The sequence below is a fragment of the Diabrotica undecimpunctata genome, chromosome 4, assembly GCF_040954645.1.
Source record: "Diabrotica undecimpunctata isolate CICGRU chromosome 4, icDiaUnde3, whole genome shotgun sequence".
NCBI lineage: Eukaryota > Metazoa > Arthropoda > Insecta > Coleoptera > Chrysomelidae > Diabrotica > Diabrotica undecimpunctata.
The window spans coordinates 99,311,486-99,330,124 of NC_092806.1; the positions used below are offsets into that span (position 1 = coordinate 99,311,486).

Here is an 18,639-nt window from a genome sequence, read left to right on the forward strand (position 1 = left end):
GGTATTGTTTGAAATAGCTTTGGAAACATTCTATTAGGGATTAGTCTTTCGAGTAACTTTTAATTATTAAATTGTTTAAAAGTTAAGTTAAGGCGGCAGCTTTCTGACTTTTCTGTTGGTTTCCTGGTTTAAGCATAACTATGAGTTGTTTTTATTGAAGAGGTTTGGTAGGTGCCCTGATTTACGTATAACTGTATAGAATTTAGACAACCAGATTTTTGCATATTGTTCACAATGAATCAAGAGCTCCGTAGGTATGCCATCGGTGCCAGGTGCCTTGCCATATTTAATATCTTTGATAGCGTCTGGAGTGAATATTATGAGGCACTATAATTTGAATGGGCAGGTAGCTTTTAAATGTTTAATTTCTTTTTTGTAGCAATCGTTAAATTGCTTATCGTGTCTTACTCTGGATGAGGCAACCATGTGTTAGTTTATTTTGTTGAAATTGATGTCATGAGTTTGCTGTATCGCTTTTTATTTGCTTCCAAGTTTACCACGCTTCCTAACCAGATTTCTATATTCCAAGGATTAAACTTTATTCGCCCATTTTTTCTCATCTAACCTTTGCATCTTAACACAGAAAAAGTTCGTCCGCTATGGTGTTTTCGCCGGTTGCAAATTCTTTGCTTTCTTTACTCCATGCAGATATTTACGATAGTCCTGAAATGTATTTCTTTACTGTGAAAAAGCTGCACATCTGAACCTTTTATAATATTTGTATCTTGAATACATCGCAAACGTTTATAGGCTACGTTGGTAAAGAATGGTCAGTTATTCAGTATTTAAAAAGCAATCTCGATAATAATCTGCTTTTACTGGCTCTGCGGGTAGTCGGGTAGGACTTTTCTCTTGGTTGGTGAGGGACAACTTTGCTGTTGTTTACTCACAAAACATAAATCTGAGTTTTACTCTTGTCTCTATGCCTCCCATTTAAAGTGATATAGTGTTTGCCATTGAAGACGTGACGTGATATATACCCTCTCTCTAGACTCTCTGTCCACTTTAGCATTGTCTCGCCATTTTCATCATTCGTTCTACATTTCTATTATGATTTCTATTATGAGATTATGTCGATAAAGAGATAGAAGCTTGCAGAATTATTCTCCATATAACAATAAAGTATGTTCTTCCACTCCTGTTATTTAGAACAAAAATTTTTTAGTCGGTAAATGCTATCTTAGAATATAAATTTTATGAAATCTCTTTATGTTGTCACAAAACAAAACACCGTTCGTGTTCCCTTAATTTATTAAAATGAGATGTTCACAAATGACAGATGCCTTTATCATTAAAATGTATTGAGTTTGAAATAAAAGTCTACATTATTTATCATCATCATCATCCAGCCTTCATTTATCACGTCCACTGCTGGATATAGGCCTCCCTTAAACTCCTCCATTCTTTGCGATTTTGCCAATTTTTCGTGATACGTCTGATGTCGTTAGCCCAACGTGTAGGTGGTCTTCCTCTACTATGTTTGTCTGCTCTTGGCCTCCAATGTGTAATTTTACTCGTCCATCGTGAGTCATGCATTCTCGCTACATGGCCTGCCCAATTCCATTTAGGTTCCGCTATATACATAATTCAGCATCTTCACAAAATCTAATGACTATACGGTATTTAATTTCTAACGTTAAATAATAAAATATTTTCTATTTTCAGGTGTAATCCTCTTCGGCATTTTACGGCAAAGAGATGCGATTAGTTGTCTGATGTTCCCTTTGGACTTCACAGCGGCGGGAGGAGTTGCGAACGTTGAAGGGCACATCAGAATATTATACGCCCTGTATTTAGAATTGGCTGTGACATTAGCTGCTACTGTCGTTTCGTTGTTGCAAGCTTCAGCTAGCCGAGGAATCGTTGACATTGGTTTAAGGCTAGGATTGCTGACGAATACTTGAGAGCAATTTGTTTGAAATAGTGTTATTGAGTGTTTTAGGAGTACAAAACAAAATAGCGCACATATCTCTGGATCAGATTACCTCGCTTGATCGTTTGAATGCACAAAGTCTTATTCGAAGGATTTGCACTAGACTTTAGATATATTATATTCATATCAAGTGAAGTTTTTAATTATAAAATCTTATTACTACCTACTTGCGGAATTGCTTATTGTACATTTAAGATTTAAAACGTATTATTTTTATTTTGGAGACTTGACATACTCCAATCGCTGATTATAATTATAAATCCTTTGTCTATGAGATACTTTTAGTATAGGGTACAAACAATAAGATTAAAATAATAATGTCCATTCCAGTTCAGCCAGTACGTCCAGATTTAATTGTGTTGGTTTTTTTTTTCGTTATAGTTGTACTTTTTTAAAACATTACTAAAATGTTTGATTCTAAATCTTATGTAGTGGTAGTTCTGGATATAGCTTAACATTTTGTATTGTGTAGTCGATTGAATGGGAAGTAGCCACAATTTTAATTGAAAATACTTTTGTTGGCGTTTCGATTTACACTTTGAGCAAATCGTGCTTAAAATACAAATTAAACGAAGAACGATTTTCGAAATAGAAATAAAAATGTAAGGGTAGGTGGAGGAATTCTACACAGTTAATTAAAACCGTCTTTATTGTTATTTATTAAGTTATTAAAACTATTTAAATTAATATCGGTAACTCATAAAAGTTAATCCTTGACGTATATAAGACAAACAGAGTTAGACCGTAAATACACATTCTGAAATTATCAATACAATTTTTTTGGTTGGTGTGCGAAATTACCCATCTACGCGTAAATGATATTTAATGTGCTTTAACTACTCGTTATTTATCCAGCCAATGTCGAAACAGTAATATACTGCATTTATCAACGAGATTGCAGAACCTACTTGTTTCTGTCCCTTTGGGCCCAAAATTTTTGAATGTCTTTGTACCGTCGTTATGCCAGTCTCGTCAATGTTATACATTCGATCTGCAGGAACTTCAAATGCTACCTGATTTTAAAGCAATATTCGAATAAAATTCCTTGACCTCGATTTTTTGATGGCGATTATTTGATTAATACTTGTTCCTTCTGGTTTTCTCAGCCTTACTTCTTGGTTTCTTTTTAAGAACAAAGTTACCCAGTCTTTTCCAGCAAGTTCATTTTCTTTACAAAAATTGTGCCTGATTTCATTTGGATCTGCATATTTATATACTAATTGCCTCAGCTGTCCAATAGTGATAGCTCCAAGATATGTTTAGTTAATTATTTCTTACGTCCTTACGTAAAGATGGGCTCTCAACCTAATTTATACATTGATCCCTGATTCATCCTTATATTATAACGAAGAGTTGCCTCAAACATGGTGAAACTTCATTCACTTCTCTAATTTTTCTGACTGAGATAATCGCAACTAGAGGTATTTGAATTACCTGATCTGATATATTGCCAAGAGTAGGCACTTTTCGAACATATCTTCTAGTCATCTGCAGTTAAATAATCAGCCTTAGGTACTTATATCTACACTTGTTTTTATTTTTGTAGCAAGCAAGACAATGATAGGTTGTAGGGTAATTTTACGCAGCGTAAAATTACCCTCATTGTGTGCGCAATATTATCCCATACGACAGTAATTACTATATATATAATAGGCTAGAGTCTTCTACAGCTACCACCGTTTCTCGCATCCTAATTTCCAGCATTTTCTGTCGAAGCAATATTCAGTTTTTAAATCTCTGGCGGTCATTGCATCTTCAAAATCTTCACTATGACCGTCTTGGTCTACCTCGTTTTCTTCTAGCGGACGAAGTCCATTTTTCTACCTTTTTTGGTCATCTATTTTCAGGCATTCTCTGCAGGTGTCCGTACCAGTTTAGTCTTTTGGCTTCGATAGTATCGATTATGTTTAAATCAATTTCCATTTCTCTCCTAATGTCTACGTTCTTCACCCTATCTATCAAGTCTAGTGTGCCGGCAACATCGTTTCCAATAGTCCATTTCCATTGACTTAATTTTTGATTTTTTTTTTGATTAATTTCCTAAAGTTCGGCGCCGTACAACCCAATACTTTCTATTATTGTTTTATAAATGCTTCTTTTATTTTGTTTTGTTATTTTATTATTCCACAATAGTACGTGTAGCTGTGTAATAACTGATCCTGCTTACCCAATCTTAGAATGTGTTACTCTTCGTTACTCCCTGCTTTTAATGTTATTCGGACGCCCAAGTATTTAAAGGTTTCAGTAAATTTTATAGTTCCCATTTCAATTTGTAAACTTTCTGATTTTTACCCTGTAACTAAATACCCGTTTTTCTGTATATTAATTGTAAGGTCCCACTTTATGTACTCCTCCAGTTTTTTAAGCATATAGTCTATATCGCTCTCGTCTTCAGCTAGAATGGCTTGGTTGTCAGCAGAGTGTATCGTGTACAATCTCTCGCCTTCGATTGGAATGTCCAGAGTGCAGCATTTGCTTCTCCACATTGAGAGCACCTCATACAAATATATTTTAAAGGGTGTAGGTGCTATGCAGCAGCCTTGCTTGAGAGAGATAGGAATTTCTCTAGTTAATTTGTTTCCAGTTTTAATGTTAACCGTCATATTTTTGTAAAGGTATTGTAGGTACTGCTTTTATATATTTTTTTATTTATTCCATGTTTTTCCATTGCTACCCAGGGCATTAAAAGTGGTACACTATAGTATGTCTTTATCAGATCTATAAAGACTAAATGAGTTGAAAGGTTGTGCTTGCACAAAAGCCATTTTGTTCTTCTATATATTCTTTTTTCTTCTATTAAATCTATTCTACTTACTTTTTTTCTGTTTGTTCAGGTTTTTTACTGTTTTCCATGCTTCTCTTAATCTTATTAAGCCTATATATTTGTTAAGCTCTTTGCATTTACTTTCCCAGGAAACATTTTTCGCTTTAGTTCATTTTTTGCAACAGTACAATTTCTTTGCGGCTATTTATATTTTCAAAGAGTTCTGATAAGGTTTCGTAGAATATTTGTTTATCTGTTTTTGATGCAATTTCTGATGGCGCATATATTCCAATGAGCTCGAGATCGTACCCTTTGAACATAATAGCTCCAATAATTATCTCATTGATTTGTTCTCAGCTTTTCAGGTTTATTTTTGTCTTTTTTATCAATATTGATACCCTTGATTGTACTCTCTTGTCTTTCTCTACTCCACTATAAATATGAACAAAACCTCCTATGTCTTCGCTACCTTGGCGTTGTTTCTTTGTTTCGGTAAGGACTGTGATATCTGATTTGATTTTTTTTACTTCTGCTATGACTTCATCTGACTTGGTTCTCCACCCTTGGATATTCCATGTATTTATATTCAAAGTCCTTGTTCGTTTAAAACGTCGTCTTCGTTTTTTCCCGTCCGTGTTCCGAGGCTGGATTTTAGAATTTTTGCAGTGGGTTTTTTTACAGGCGAAGAGGAGCAGGCCCTACGCTCCAACCTCCTACCAGGGGGACCAGGATTTTTCTGTTAGGGGTTTCTCCCTTAGTCAAGAGTATCTAGTAGAAGGAAATATAGTGACCAGTATTCCCTAGGAAACCTAATAGCCATTCAGGGTCGGAAGAAACAAGAGTTAGCCAGGAGAGGCTGATAGGAAAGATTAAAGTCATTTCACTCAAGATAAATTTAAAAAAGGTGAAATGTGAAGGCCCTTATGATCCGCCAGGTGCGTTTCATAAGCGTATGAGTATTAATACACTTTATGTTCCCGCTCATACCTCGGGGTGTTGACTACAGACTGTATGGCTCGTCCAGCATGCCATAGCATGGAGCATAGGGTTCACGTCAGTTTCACAATGTAGACACCCCAACTCCATGGCCTGACCGGGACAGTAAGTACTTAAATATCGACTCTGCGTATAACTACTCGCTGCGAAGAATTCCCCCATCCTCCCTTATAAATTAAAGTTATGGTTAATTCCTATTAAATATAGTAAGTAACATGTAAATGCCGCGAGAACTTAATTTCAGAACCAAATGAATGTCTTTCAGTTTCATACTCAAATTAACTCACGTTAACTAGTTTATGAAAGGCGACATGTTTGCTCTGTAATTATATACAGTGTGTCCGTAAAGTATGGAATAAATTCGATATTCCTAAATGAAAAGCCTTTTTAAAAAAATCTAAAACACGTCGATTTTTAAATTTAATATTCTACATTTTACAATAAAATTTCATTATACAAGGTGATACACATTACAGTAATGACGTCATCGCCTCTTTTTAAATGTAATACCCTGTATTTTAGGACATTTTTAGATCGATAAAAATGAGCTGATTCCAAAAAAGTATATTACTCTTCTAACGGATATAATTTGAAAGATATGCGCTCAGAAAATTAATTTTTATTGATTAATAATATTAAAAAATTATAAATAAATTATAATAAATAACTTGAAAGTAATCCAGTAATTATAACATGACTTAATCTTAAAGGTTCGAATTTTAGCCCTTGTTGTATTTGACAGTAACCCAAACGTTGTACAAATTCTTGTAGAACCTTGTTTATGCTTTCTTGGGAAATATTGTTTATTTCTTTACGAATTATTGTTTTTAAGTCTCCAATATTTGCAGGTTTCGTTTTATAAACAACATTTTTTAAATGACCCCACATAAAATCATCCAAAGGATTATTTCCACGTCTTCCAATCCACCTGTTCGGGAAAATTTCGTTTAGGTACCTTCGAACATCTAAAGCATAATGAGGAGGCGCACCGTCCTGTTGAAACCATTAACTTTTATCAAAACCTCCAAGATTAATTGTACTGGGGAATAAATTAACTAAAGTAGGTACGAGATACCCACTTAAAAACTGAAGGTATGCTGGCCCGTTTAAATTACCTTTGAAATAGTAGGGTCCAATGATTTTATTTCTTACAATGCCAGCACATACGTTTACCTTTTGCGAGTATTGTGTATGATGTTCCCGCATCCAGTTGGAGTTTTCTTTTGCCCAGTATCTACAATTCTTACGGTTGACCTCGCCATTTAATTTGAATGCAACCTTATCAGAAAAAATAATATTTTGAACCAAGAGAGGGTTTCGGTGGGTGTTATCCATCATTATTTCGCAAAGTTGTATTCTTTTATCTGGATCATCCTCATTTAATTCCTGTACAACTGTGCATTTTATTTACTTTACTTACTTTTACGTACTTTGTGTACCGTTGTTTTGCAAACATCGAGATCATTACTAACCTTACGAACAGAAGTGTGCGCATCTTCTTCAAAAGCAAGTAGAACATCTAATGTAACATCATTTACAGGGGCTCGACCTGATTTGCGTGCATTTTCAACCGTACCAGTTTCTGGAAATTTCTTTTCAATCTTACTTACTGTTAACTGCGTGATGGGTATTTCTGGATATTTATCATTAAATAAATTACATACTTCCATCTGGGTTAGCGATTTGTCTCCATACCCAATCATCATGAGTATTTCAATTCTTTGCTTTACACTCAAATTAATTTCTACTTAAAATTAATTCTAAGCAATAATACAGAACATTCACGAATTAATACAAATATTGTACTACTTAATTGTTATTGAACGTTACTAAAAATAATTACAGTTTACCAAAAACTAGAAGTAGGCTACTGTTTTGCAATTGATAATACTTAAATAATTTATTTTCTAAGCGCATATCTTTCAAATTATATCCATTAGACCCAAGTATTATACTTTTTTGAAATCAGCTCATTTTTATCGATCTAAAGATATCCTAAAATATTGGGTATTACATTTAAAAAAAAAGAGCCGATGACGTCATCACCGTAATGTGTGTCACCTTGTATAATGAAATTTTATTGTTAAATGTAGAACATTAAATTTAAAAATCGACGTGTTTTAGATTTTTTTAAAAAGGTTTTCATTTAGGAAATATCGAATTTATTCCATACTTTACGGACACACTGTATATATATTTTTAAATAAACTACAATCTGCTACTCATTGTCAATTATTAACGTACTAAATTTCCTAGTTCCTGTTTATTTGACTTTATAACGAAACGAATCATCAGCACACCCCAGATTGATGACACATTTCATATATTCTAATCTTTCGTGCTTCCAGGACTACCTGAAAACAATCCTGGATATAAATGATTTTACTAGAGATATGAATAATTTTACTTTTGTAAAACATAGTATACAAAATATAATGACACCACAAAAATTATATTAACAGACCTATATCTGGGATATTAGTAATTGAATATTATTCAATATTATATTATAAATAAACGTACTTTAATAATGATCTGAAATATATTATCGTTCCAACAAGGATGTGAAATTTTATTTATATATTAGAGGTAATAAAAGTATAGTTAAAATAGTATTTTGAGATCTTTTATGTTTATTATTTTTCAAAGATGACTTTTCATAACAGTTTTATAACTTAGGGTTACTTTAGACACAGCGGAATCCACGTGGATGCAAACCTCATCTACTAACAGCGTTGATCTTATTTACGTTGATATGATAAGTACTAGACGTTGCTAACAGAGAATCCTGATTATACATCTGATGATACAAGGATATCATAAAAATATTGTTTTGTAATAAAGTTTCAATAATAAAACTCAATTGCGCTTCTCTCAAAAAAGGACAACTTTTTATAAGTTATACAATATTAAATTAAAATTACATTACCTGCAAAAAGAAACAACATTTGAACCTTTTAACTAATATTAAAATATCGTTTCTTATGGCAGTAATAAAAATTAATAATGACAAGACTCACTTTCACTATCAAAAAGTACTAGAACAACCTTCCATTGATTAAGTTAACAGCAAATAAGAATTTACAATTTTCTTTTATTTCGGACTAAGATATTTTTTAAATTGGAGTGATAAAATAAAATCCTAAAATATGGATATGAAAATAGAGGATTTTCTCCTCGAGCTCAAATAACAGCTCTCATCCTTTCTGACATAGATCTGACAATCTCGTTTTGCGGTATTTCTTCCCACTTGTTTACCAGCGCCTGTTTTAATGTTACCACAAACTCGCCATAAATTTGCTTTATTACTCTTCTCAAGTTTCCTCATGTACCACATGTTCTTTCAGACATTTTCTAATATAATATCAGCATTAAAGCCACGTACCTCTAACATACAAAGATATTCCAAAGAAATGCCGTCCCAAACGATTATCTCTAAAAAAGTGTACTCTAGGCAAGAAAGAATATAGGACATAGAGTTCTCCAGGCCTTCTCACCGCTTTTTGGCTACCATCATGTGAATATCTCGTGAAACAAGACTTGCTGTAAATAGAGCATTTTTCCAATCTTCCTTATCCAAATCTACATGAGCACGAGAGAATTTCAAAAGTTGTCTTCGATAAGCTGAGTCCAATAAGGGGATTGTAGCAGGTTCGTAAAATAACAAATTTTGTTCACTTAATCTTCTGCAAATGGTATTATTTTGGTATATTTTATAACATACATTTTACAAACAAAAATTATCCGTTCAATCTTCTTCATCTAGAAGGTAATCCAAGTAGAAGTATGTCATTAGCTTGAGATGTAGGTAACTTATCATAATCTGTGTTGATCAAAAATCGTTTATTATATTGCAAGTCACTAAACTTGGGTTAAAATATGGGGATTGGGTCTTTGTAAAGATTTCTAAGATTTACTCTTGATGGAGCAGGTTTTCCTTTGTTTTTTCTTATTTGTGGTGATTTCCACATAACATCTGCGCTCAAGTATATATCGCAGAATGGGTTTCGATAAAAAACTTTTGTGGGATGGACTGCTTAGACTTTTAAACAACGCATAGGCATGATAGGGAAAGGGCATTTATGTTGTGTATTGGTGAAAAGTACTTGGTCCAAGCACTGAAAAGGTCTTTTTTACAGTCAACCACAGCGAATAATAAAGGCTTTTTTCTACTGTGCTTGATATGATAACCTCCCTCCATTCATTGGGTAATTCAACGTAGGAAGGACTTTTGGTTTATCTAGCTCATATTTTTATTGCACTCAAGATATGAGTGCCCTTGAATAGGGAAAAATGCTCTTATCTTCCCAATCAATCATGACCGTCAGACGTCGTAAATACTTATTTGCCTATGACCCGTACGAAATCTATCTTATTATCGTAATTAGTATGAGTATAACTTTTTTAGATCCTTATTTTCCTAACTCTAGTGAATAGTTTGTACAGATGGTTAAGCAAGCTAATAGGTTTGTAATTGCATGGGTAGGTATTTTGTGAAGTAGAATCCTAAGCGTATTCATTTCCAGGGTATTCTTTGTTGATCTAGACTAGACATAAAATAATTTGAGTTAAGTTTTCTCCTTTATTTGGTGCTCCCAATTTAATAGCCTAGATGACAATATTGTTGTTCTATAATGTTTTATTTTAACATATTCCATTTTTTCTACAGATATCTCCAGTGCGTCTTCCTATACCTAGTTTCTCTTTTTAGTGAAAAAGAAACCCGATATCTTACCCTAAAAGGTGAGGGTTAACTTTCTTTTGTTATGTTTAAAATTCAGTTTATTGGGACTTTTATCGTAGATTGAACAAAAAGGTTTGCTCGACCAACTCTTCAGATTATGAAGAGAAATTTCAGGTTGTAGCTGCTTTTATGCTATGTACTACATAGCTGTGTACTACATAGAATGGGTAAAGAGCGCAAACTAGTCGTAACCATAAAACGTCGCAAACTAGAATACCTGGGCCATATAATGCGCAATAAACAACGATATGACCTACTTCGGACCATACTTCAAGGTAAAGTGCATGGGAAAAGAGTTCCAGGACGAAGAAGAATATCCTGGCTGCATAACCTGCGAAAATGGTTTAACTTGACCACTACCGGACTTTTCAGGGCAGCAGTCAACAAAGTTAGAATAGCCATGTTAGTGTCCAACATCCGTAACGGAGAGGCACCATAAGAAAAAGAAAAGCTGCTTCTTAAAAGCCAATCAAAGATTACAATCAACAAAATAAATGTCAGTGTGTTTCTATATTGTTCAAATATTGGAAAATAGAATACACATCACGTCCCATAGAATAGCAATTGTTAGAGGGAAATTAAAATTTATAAACTTAATAATACTTTTAGCAAGTCGGCACTTAATTTGGCTTCACAAACGGATTGGTAACTCCAGGATCACTATTCTCACTACAATATTATCTTATACTTAAACAGAGACCGAAATATAAACCTAAAGATATAGCCAATATTTTCTATTAGCAAGTTTCCTTTGCATTTATATTTTTGTAACTACAATAATATAGGTAAGTGTTTTGTGAAATCTTTTGTAACAGATCGTGTTTTGTGAAACCTTTTTAAATTGTTTTAACTGCTTAGATTAATATTTTATTAGATTAAACAAAGTAGAGCATTTCCATGGCATATACTGTGGCGTACGACACATTGGTGATGAATTTTTATAGATACTACGTACTACTTGTACGTTCGTGTATCGCGTGGACAGTTTCATAGAAAGTTCTCATCATGAGCAGTGAACACATATTTCTGTGCTGCGCAGTATGAAAACATAACTCACTGTCGCGCGATAAACGAACGTACCTAATGTCATTGGTCATTAGTTTTAATTTTTATCGTAAATACTACGACTCTCGCAAATAAGAATATTGAATATTTTAAAGGGGTAATGAAACTGTTTTCTTGTGGCATGTTCAAGTTCAATACCTATTGTATTTACATGAGATTAAACCTTAACTGATTGTAATAAAAATTACGTCTTACGTTTGTTTTTGGTATAACAACAGTATAACAAAAAGCCAATTAATAAACATCGACAAAAAACTCTATTTTGAAAAAGATTTCTAGAGTAGAAATCCAAACATTACAAAACAAATGTACTTTTTATTACAATCAGTTATGGTTTATTGCAATCTAAATATAATATTTAAATTAATTATTTAATTTTTTGTTTCTTTAATGTATTTATTTATTTTTCTGCTTTACAAAATTTTTGATTTATATTGCCAAATTTTGTTCATTGAGTCAGAAGCTGGATTTCGTGTTGCTAGAATATTTCTTTCCATCTTGTTCCATCAATTTTTTATGGGATTTTCGACAAGGCTTAAGTGTTATCTTCAAGATACTGAATTACTGTTACATGTGCTCTAACAGTATCATGCATTAGCGTAATATTATCATAGCAAATATGAAATAAATAAAATATTATCTTCAAGGATATTAGGTATGTATGTACCAGTTTTTTCCGAATCTTTTGTGATAACCGGTTGCACTGCAACCATTGACTTATTGTACATTTTCTATTTGTGTAACCTTCTAACTCAGGTTTTAGTGTTAACTACTACTTTCCAAGTCCTTTGGCTTGATAAGCCAGTACCTAGCCACTAAGCTATGGCCGCCACTATGTACCAGTTGGTATCCATTCTTGAATATATCTCAATAAGCTCTGCGCGACTTTCTTAAGATATTACGCTACATAACATATAACTATTACCTCCAAAGCTAATACTATATACAAGATTACCTACATGTTGTAAGACACTCCTCTGGAGTTAAGTATACATGAATACATTAGACTTTCAAAATTTTATTCTTGTTTGGTTAGTACAAAGGACAGTAGTTATTATGCGTCCCTGCAAATTATAAACAGGTAATTCTATGACATGAAAGGAATCAAAAAATTCTTGCAAGTCCTTTTGGATTTAATGCGACTTCTTAAGTCTCCTTATTACTATTTTGACTAATACATTAAATTGTTTTAAATTCATTAACCCTTTCCAGCTCAAATTATTTTTTTTTTCAATAAATTTTGTTGTTAATATAGTGGTATGGTAAAAAATTGACTAGAACAGGAAATACGTTTATTATTCCACTTATACTATTAACAATTTAATTTTGTACATGGAATCTATTAAACATAAAAAAAACATTGCCCTTTTAACATTTTATTCTAGAGTAAGATTTTATACATAATTTGCACCTTGTGAGATTTTGATCATGTAGTAGCCAGTGTTCTACGCCATCAAATCGAACATCTTGCACTGGTGCAGGATACATTACTTGTCTCTTATTTGCTGTATTCTCTTGAGAAGCACGGCCTCGTTTTCTCGTGTCGGACTTTCCAGCTTTCTGTAACGCATGTCTTCGGTACAGCAACCAGGAGTTGACAGTACATGTATCAATAAGATTAAATATTATTCTCAAATAGAATCTTTTTCAACCCCCATCGAAGTATTATATTCTTTTACAATTGCTGGCCGTTAGATTTCTACATAGGTTTTGCTCTTGATGCACCATCTCTTCACTTTATCAAGAGGATATTTTCCTATATAGTTCGATGCTAATATGACGGACTTATTGTCATACCATTTGAGAGCAATAATATTTTTTTGCTGTCTATTTTTACATCAGCGGATCCACGACCTTTTGCCATTAGAACTTTGTCTTCTGAAAAAAGACAACATGCCAGCCGCCCACTTCTTACAGTCCCTGCAGCAAAGAAGCCCCGTTCGTTCAGACTAATAACTAGATTATAAGATGTGAATCAATTATCTGTGAAAATCTTGAAATTCATGTGGTTTGGCAGATTTCTGACCAACTTCAGTACAATTTCCCTACTAATTTCAAGACCTGCTTCATCTTGGACTGTTCCTTTCCCCACATATATCTCAAAATCGTATAGTATGCCGCTGCGTCCTGCTCTTGCAAAAACTTTTCTGCCCCATTTATGAGGTTTATTTTTTATAAATATATTGCTTTAGATTACTATGTCCTTTGAATGGTATAATAAACTTATCGATGCTGTTGAATTCCTCGCGTTCTATCTTATTCATATTTTACCGAACTTTTTCAATGAAACGTTTTACTTTATATAATTTGTCATTGTTGCTAGACTAGACTTTCAAATTATCGTTGACCTGAAAATATGCTCGCAGTTTATCAAAACGATTATTGCTTTAACGATTATTTATTATGATAAAACGACAGTGACATTATATCAGCTATCGTATTATATCGCGTTTCTTCTGTGCGATACATTCTATACGAAGGAACACGAACAATTCCACTCAATACATGTATGCCTAAGAACTGCTCTATCTCTGCTGCATTTGTATCCATATTTTTACTGTCTTTTTGCACAGAATACAAGTTTGTCATTGCTCAGCAAAATTTTGAATATTATTCTCACAAAACATTTTAAAATATTGGAAAGGCGTATAAATATTTTCATCAACCGAAAAATCACCACTGTATGTATGTATGTCAAGCTATCTTCAACAATATTTTCCAATAATTCTTCTATTTGAGTTTCTTCATTCATTTCTTCTTCCAAAGTCTCTTCCTCATTATCAACAACAAATTCGATATCAGAGTCGTCAAGAAGACCAACTACCTCTTCCTGGGACATATTTTGCAATTCCCGAAAAGAAAGTTTGGGTACCTTTGTATTTTATTGACAGAAACAAAATTCACACGACTTCCCAATGATGCCATTTGGAGACCTCCACAATGGCCCAATGATTCCATTTGGATTCATATGATATTTATAATGTTTACATAAACAATCTTATAAATATGAGCAAACTATAATGCAAATTATCAAATAAAAACAATGTAAAAAGCAAAATAGATTTTTTTTGTGAAATTACTGGTTCAATTACTCACCTTAGAATGATTGTTGTTTCACTTTTAAGTTTTACATTAAAATGTGAATGTGACTCATGGTTCGTGGACTTACTACGGTTGCCTCTTCCGACTGGGGTGGGGATGCTTGAGTTACATCACCAGAGTACACAAGAATACAAAACCCATTTATTATCACAGTTTTTTTCGTGGTAATTATCTTTCAGTTTATTATTTGCTTTATTATTTATCGTTTCTTAAATATCTCAGTTTACTTTATATTTTTTTATTTGAAATTTTGGTGTTGTTTTCTATAAAAACTCATTTTGAATTATCGAAGAAACGTTATTTATACAGTTGTACATCGTACTTATTGTCTGCGTATCTTTTTATAAGATAGGTTAAAACTTTAAAATTTCATTGTGTATTAACGTAATAATAATGTTGATGAAATTTTAGAATGCCAGGCACAGGTTGTAGTGTGAAGGAAAGATATTAAAAAAAATGGAAAAAATAGTTATGTAATTCGGTAATTCATTCAATATTTAATCCAGTATTGATGAAAATTCAGTATACGCGACAAATTTTCAGTGTAAAATGGAGATTAAAGTCCTAGATTTACGTAAATCCTGCATTAACATTGGATAAACGTTAACAACCGGTTCTGATTAATTATAAGTACCAAACTGCCTACATATCAAGTTCTCCATAATTAGGTATTATAATCCACTAGACATCTTTATTTCATAACTATCTTTACTATTTTCCACACATCAAAGACATAAAAACGACTATTAACAATGTTACGATTCAAATTACTGTACTCTCGTGACGTAATTTCGGGCTTACTGTTCATTGGTTAGTAGGAAGAGGCAACCATAGTAAGTCTACGAACCGTGACTGTGACTAACGTTTACTGTTAGAATTGTCAAATCAATTAATGCAGCGTCATCTAGTAGGAAGGAGATGCAACGCAATACCGTTCGCCAAATCGATATAAGTAGTTTCCTTTGCCGCTAAAGCAGAAAACATTGCTATGATCCCAAATGGGATTATCTGACTGGAAAGGGTTAATTAATTTCCTATATTATTGCGGTGTCACAATTGCGTAATTTTATAGAGTGGAGTCTCAAATATTTTCCACCTCTTGGTACAATACATCTATTACAATCATAACCAAGCCAACTTTTGAATCTACACACCCAAGCGAAGATCAGTGGAAATGTCTTTCTGATAACGTCAAATCAAAATAATTTAGTGTTTGTTCTTAAATTCATCGTTCGTAAATTACTTTTAATCACTACCGCTTATTCACATAAAATTACAATATAAAACATGTTTGTTTCTTTGTTACATTGTAAAATACGTTAAAAAGTCCAGTGAACAATATTTAGCAAAATAAATCACGAAAGTTTTAAACAAAAAAGATAAAAAAATATATACAACCTTTTTGTCAACAAATTTATAAAAGTTCTCCGTTTAGTGTGTATTAGGTTAAAATGTTGATCCTTTAAGGTTCTAATTATTCAAATTTTATAAAGCTTGAATATACATGGAGAAAAATGAGTATGTAATTTTATGACATGGAAGGAATAAAAAAACTGATGATGAATTATTGATGCAGAATAAATTGAGTAATACGGTTAGTAGTTAATACATTGTAAAATGGCTGTTAAATAAATGTATACGTTTGTTGATATTACATTTTTAATATATCCCACCTATAGCATAGCATGTGGAATGTAAATCCTTTATTGAATTATCCTTCAAGCCAAAAATCAATATATAAGGCAACACTAGAATAAATTAAAATAGGCACATATCCAGTTTTTGTATTATAACAAAAAGTATACAGTAAAACAATAATTACAAATAAAATACTGTAAATCAGTGTGATCTGGAAGTGCGAGTTTCAAGAGTAAAATTTTTTCGAGATGGACGGATAGTCGTAGCAAACATAAAAATGGAAATGTCCACGATGTTTATATTAGTATTAAAACTTGATTAGGACAAGCATATGAATTTAATAAAAAAATAAGAAAGATCGGGAAATAGGAAGGATAGTAATTCAAAATAGTATTTCAGCACATACCAGTAATAAGGAAATTCAAATATTTTGCAGTTTTAAAAATAGAAAAAAATGCCACATGCTATATTGCAAATGGAGAAGCTATTTTCTTAAATGTATTTATAGGGTTAAATATTAGAAATTTGGACAATTAGAGAAGGGCTGTAAAGAGAAACAACCTATACGTCAAAAATATGATGGAGAACATAAAGAAGGTGAGTGTCAGTCAACTGTGGTACGTTGTGTAAATTGTGAATATGCAGATGAAGTACTAAATGTTAATAATATTAACTATAATAATAAAACAATGGTTATCCTGAAATATATAAAATATATTAGACATCATTTTCTGGTATAGTAGAAATAACGACATTGCCGCTTGCATTCATAATTTAAATACTTATTTTCAGATATACGCAGTCTGAGACATAGGTCGCACGACTTGTGCAGTAGACGACACCATACCGCCTAAACTGAAAGAACCAGAAATGTGCATAAAAAACTTTATAAGGAAGAAAAAGTGGGCACATGGATGGGCAAACCTCTGCATTGGCGATATCCTAATCAAGACAGCAAAGACTATGTCAACAATACAGCGTCGAACTGTTGGTTGACACCAGGAGACATGTTCCCCAAAACAGAGGGTCACTTACTCCCTATTCAGGATCAGGTTATACCAAGAAAACATTACCTGAGATATATCGTCAAGGACCTGAAATATATCGTCAGGTCCAAAACGACAAATGCTGATGTGGATGTCTAGAACAAGAAATCATCCAAAAGCTTACCGAGGGTTGCCAGGCATGTAGCTGAATATAATTAACATGATTTAGTAGGCAAGATCCCTCATCGACAGATAACTAACAAACTGGAATTCTCCAAACCAACCATATCCCATATTATTAAAACGTTCCTGAGGGTATGCTTGAGATTGACAACTACCTACAAGCTACATTGAGACCGCACTGTGCTCACAGACCAACCAGTGGCACATAATAGTCCAGTTATACTAGTTAATAAAATAGCTAGACAAACAACACTAATTGACGTGGCGATACCTAACAGCAAGAATCTGTGTGTTAAATACAACATAAATATCGTCAAGTAAGGAGACCTGGAAATACAAATAAGTAGACTATAGAGAATGGAAAGAACCAGACAGTACCTATGATTCTCTTTAGTACTGATATTATCTCGAAAAGGCTCCTAGAAAACATAAAACAGCTGGGTCTGAGTAAACATCTTTATAAGATCATGCAGAAAGCTGTACTAATCTCGACGTCCAGATGCGTAGGAAAATTTTTTGGAGATTCTCCAGCATACAATCATATAGAGCTCGATAACACAAAAAATACTGTGAGTATACTGTAGTTATGAGGGATAAGTAAAACAAAAGATATATCAATCACCTCTAGAGAGGTTTCTTTTCTTTTTTTTTTGGTTGGGAGAATAATTGTCATTCAGCCAGTCTCAATCAACATGAGCTTTATGAAATAATTTAACGCATAAACAACACCACATGAAACACTGTCAACAACTTTAAGGTAAGTACCAACTATATATTTAATATTATTATATACACTGTGTGTCAACCAAATGGAATAAATTAGCTAATAAATAAATTAGGGAGTATTCGAAAAAAAAAAACAAAAAACGGTCGAACACGTCGATTAGTATTTATATATGCGCATTTTCGCGCGCTTTTCAAACAGATGTTATAGGCACCTGGCATGGATGGCATTCCACCGGAATTCCTGATAGGAAATCTGCAAATATCTGGTTGTCTAAATTTTATACATGGGCAGGACATGTTGCCAGAGTTAGAGATGGACCAAGAAAATTTTAAAATAGAGACCTAGACACGATGCTTATCGTAATAGAGGACGTCCTCCAAAAAGGCATCAACGAGACGATATCAAGTGAATCCAGCACAACTGGATTCAAGGTGTTCAAGATCGGATGCAATGGAATTATTTACGGGAGGCTTTTGTTTAGTACTGGAGTCAAAACAGCTA

General features: G+C 33.0%; 1 protein-coding gene across 2 annotated transcripts in view; it reads left to right on the top strand.

The window, feature by feature from the left end:
- The window catches only part of LOC140439824 (uncharacterized), a 256,661-nt gene extending 240,408 nt beyond the window's left edge, over nucleotides 1–16,253 (top strand). For both annotated transcript variants that reach the window (XM_072529976.1, XM_072529977.1), the window contains exon 8: nucleotides 1,666–16,253. In XM_072529976.1, the coding sequence (XP_072386077.1) occupies nucleotides 1,666–1,904 (239 nt within the window). In that variant the 3' untranslated portion in view covers nucleotides 1,905–16,253. The remainder of the gene's footprint in view (nucleotides 1–1,665) is intronic.
- The last annotated feature ends 2,386 nt before the right edge of the window (nucleotides 16,254–18,639 follow it).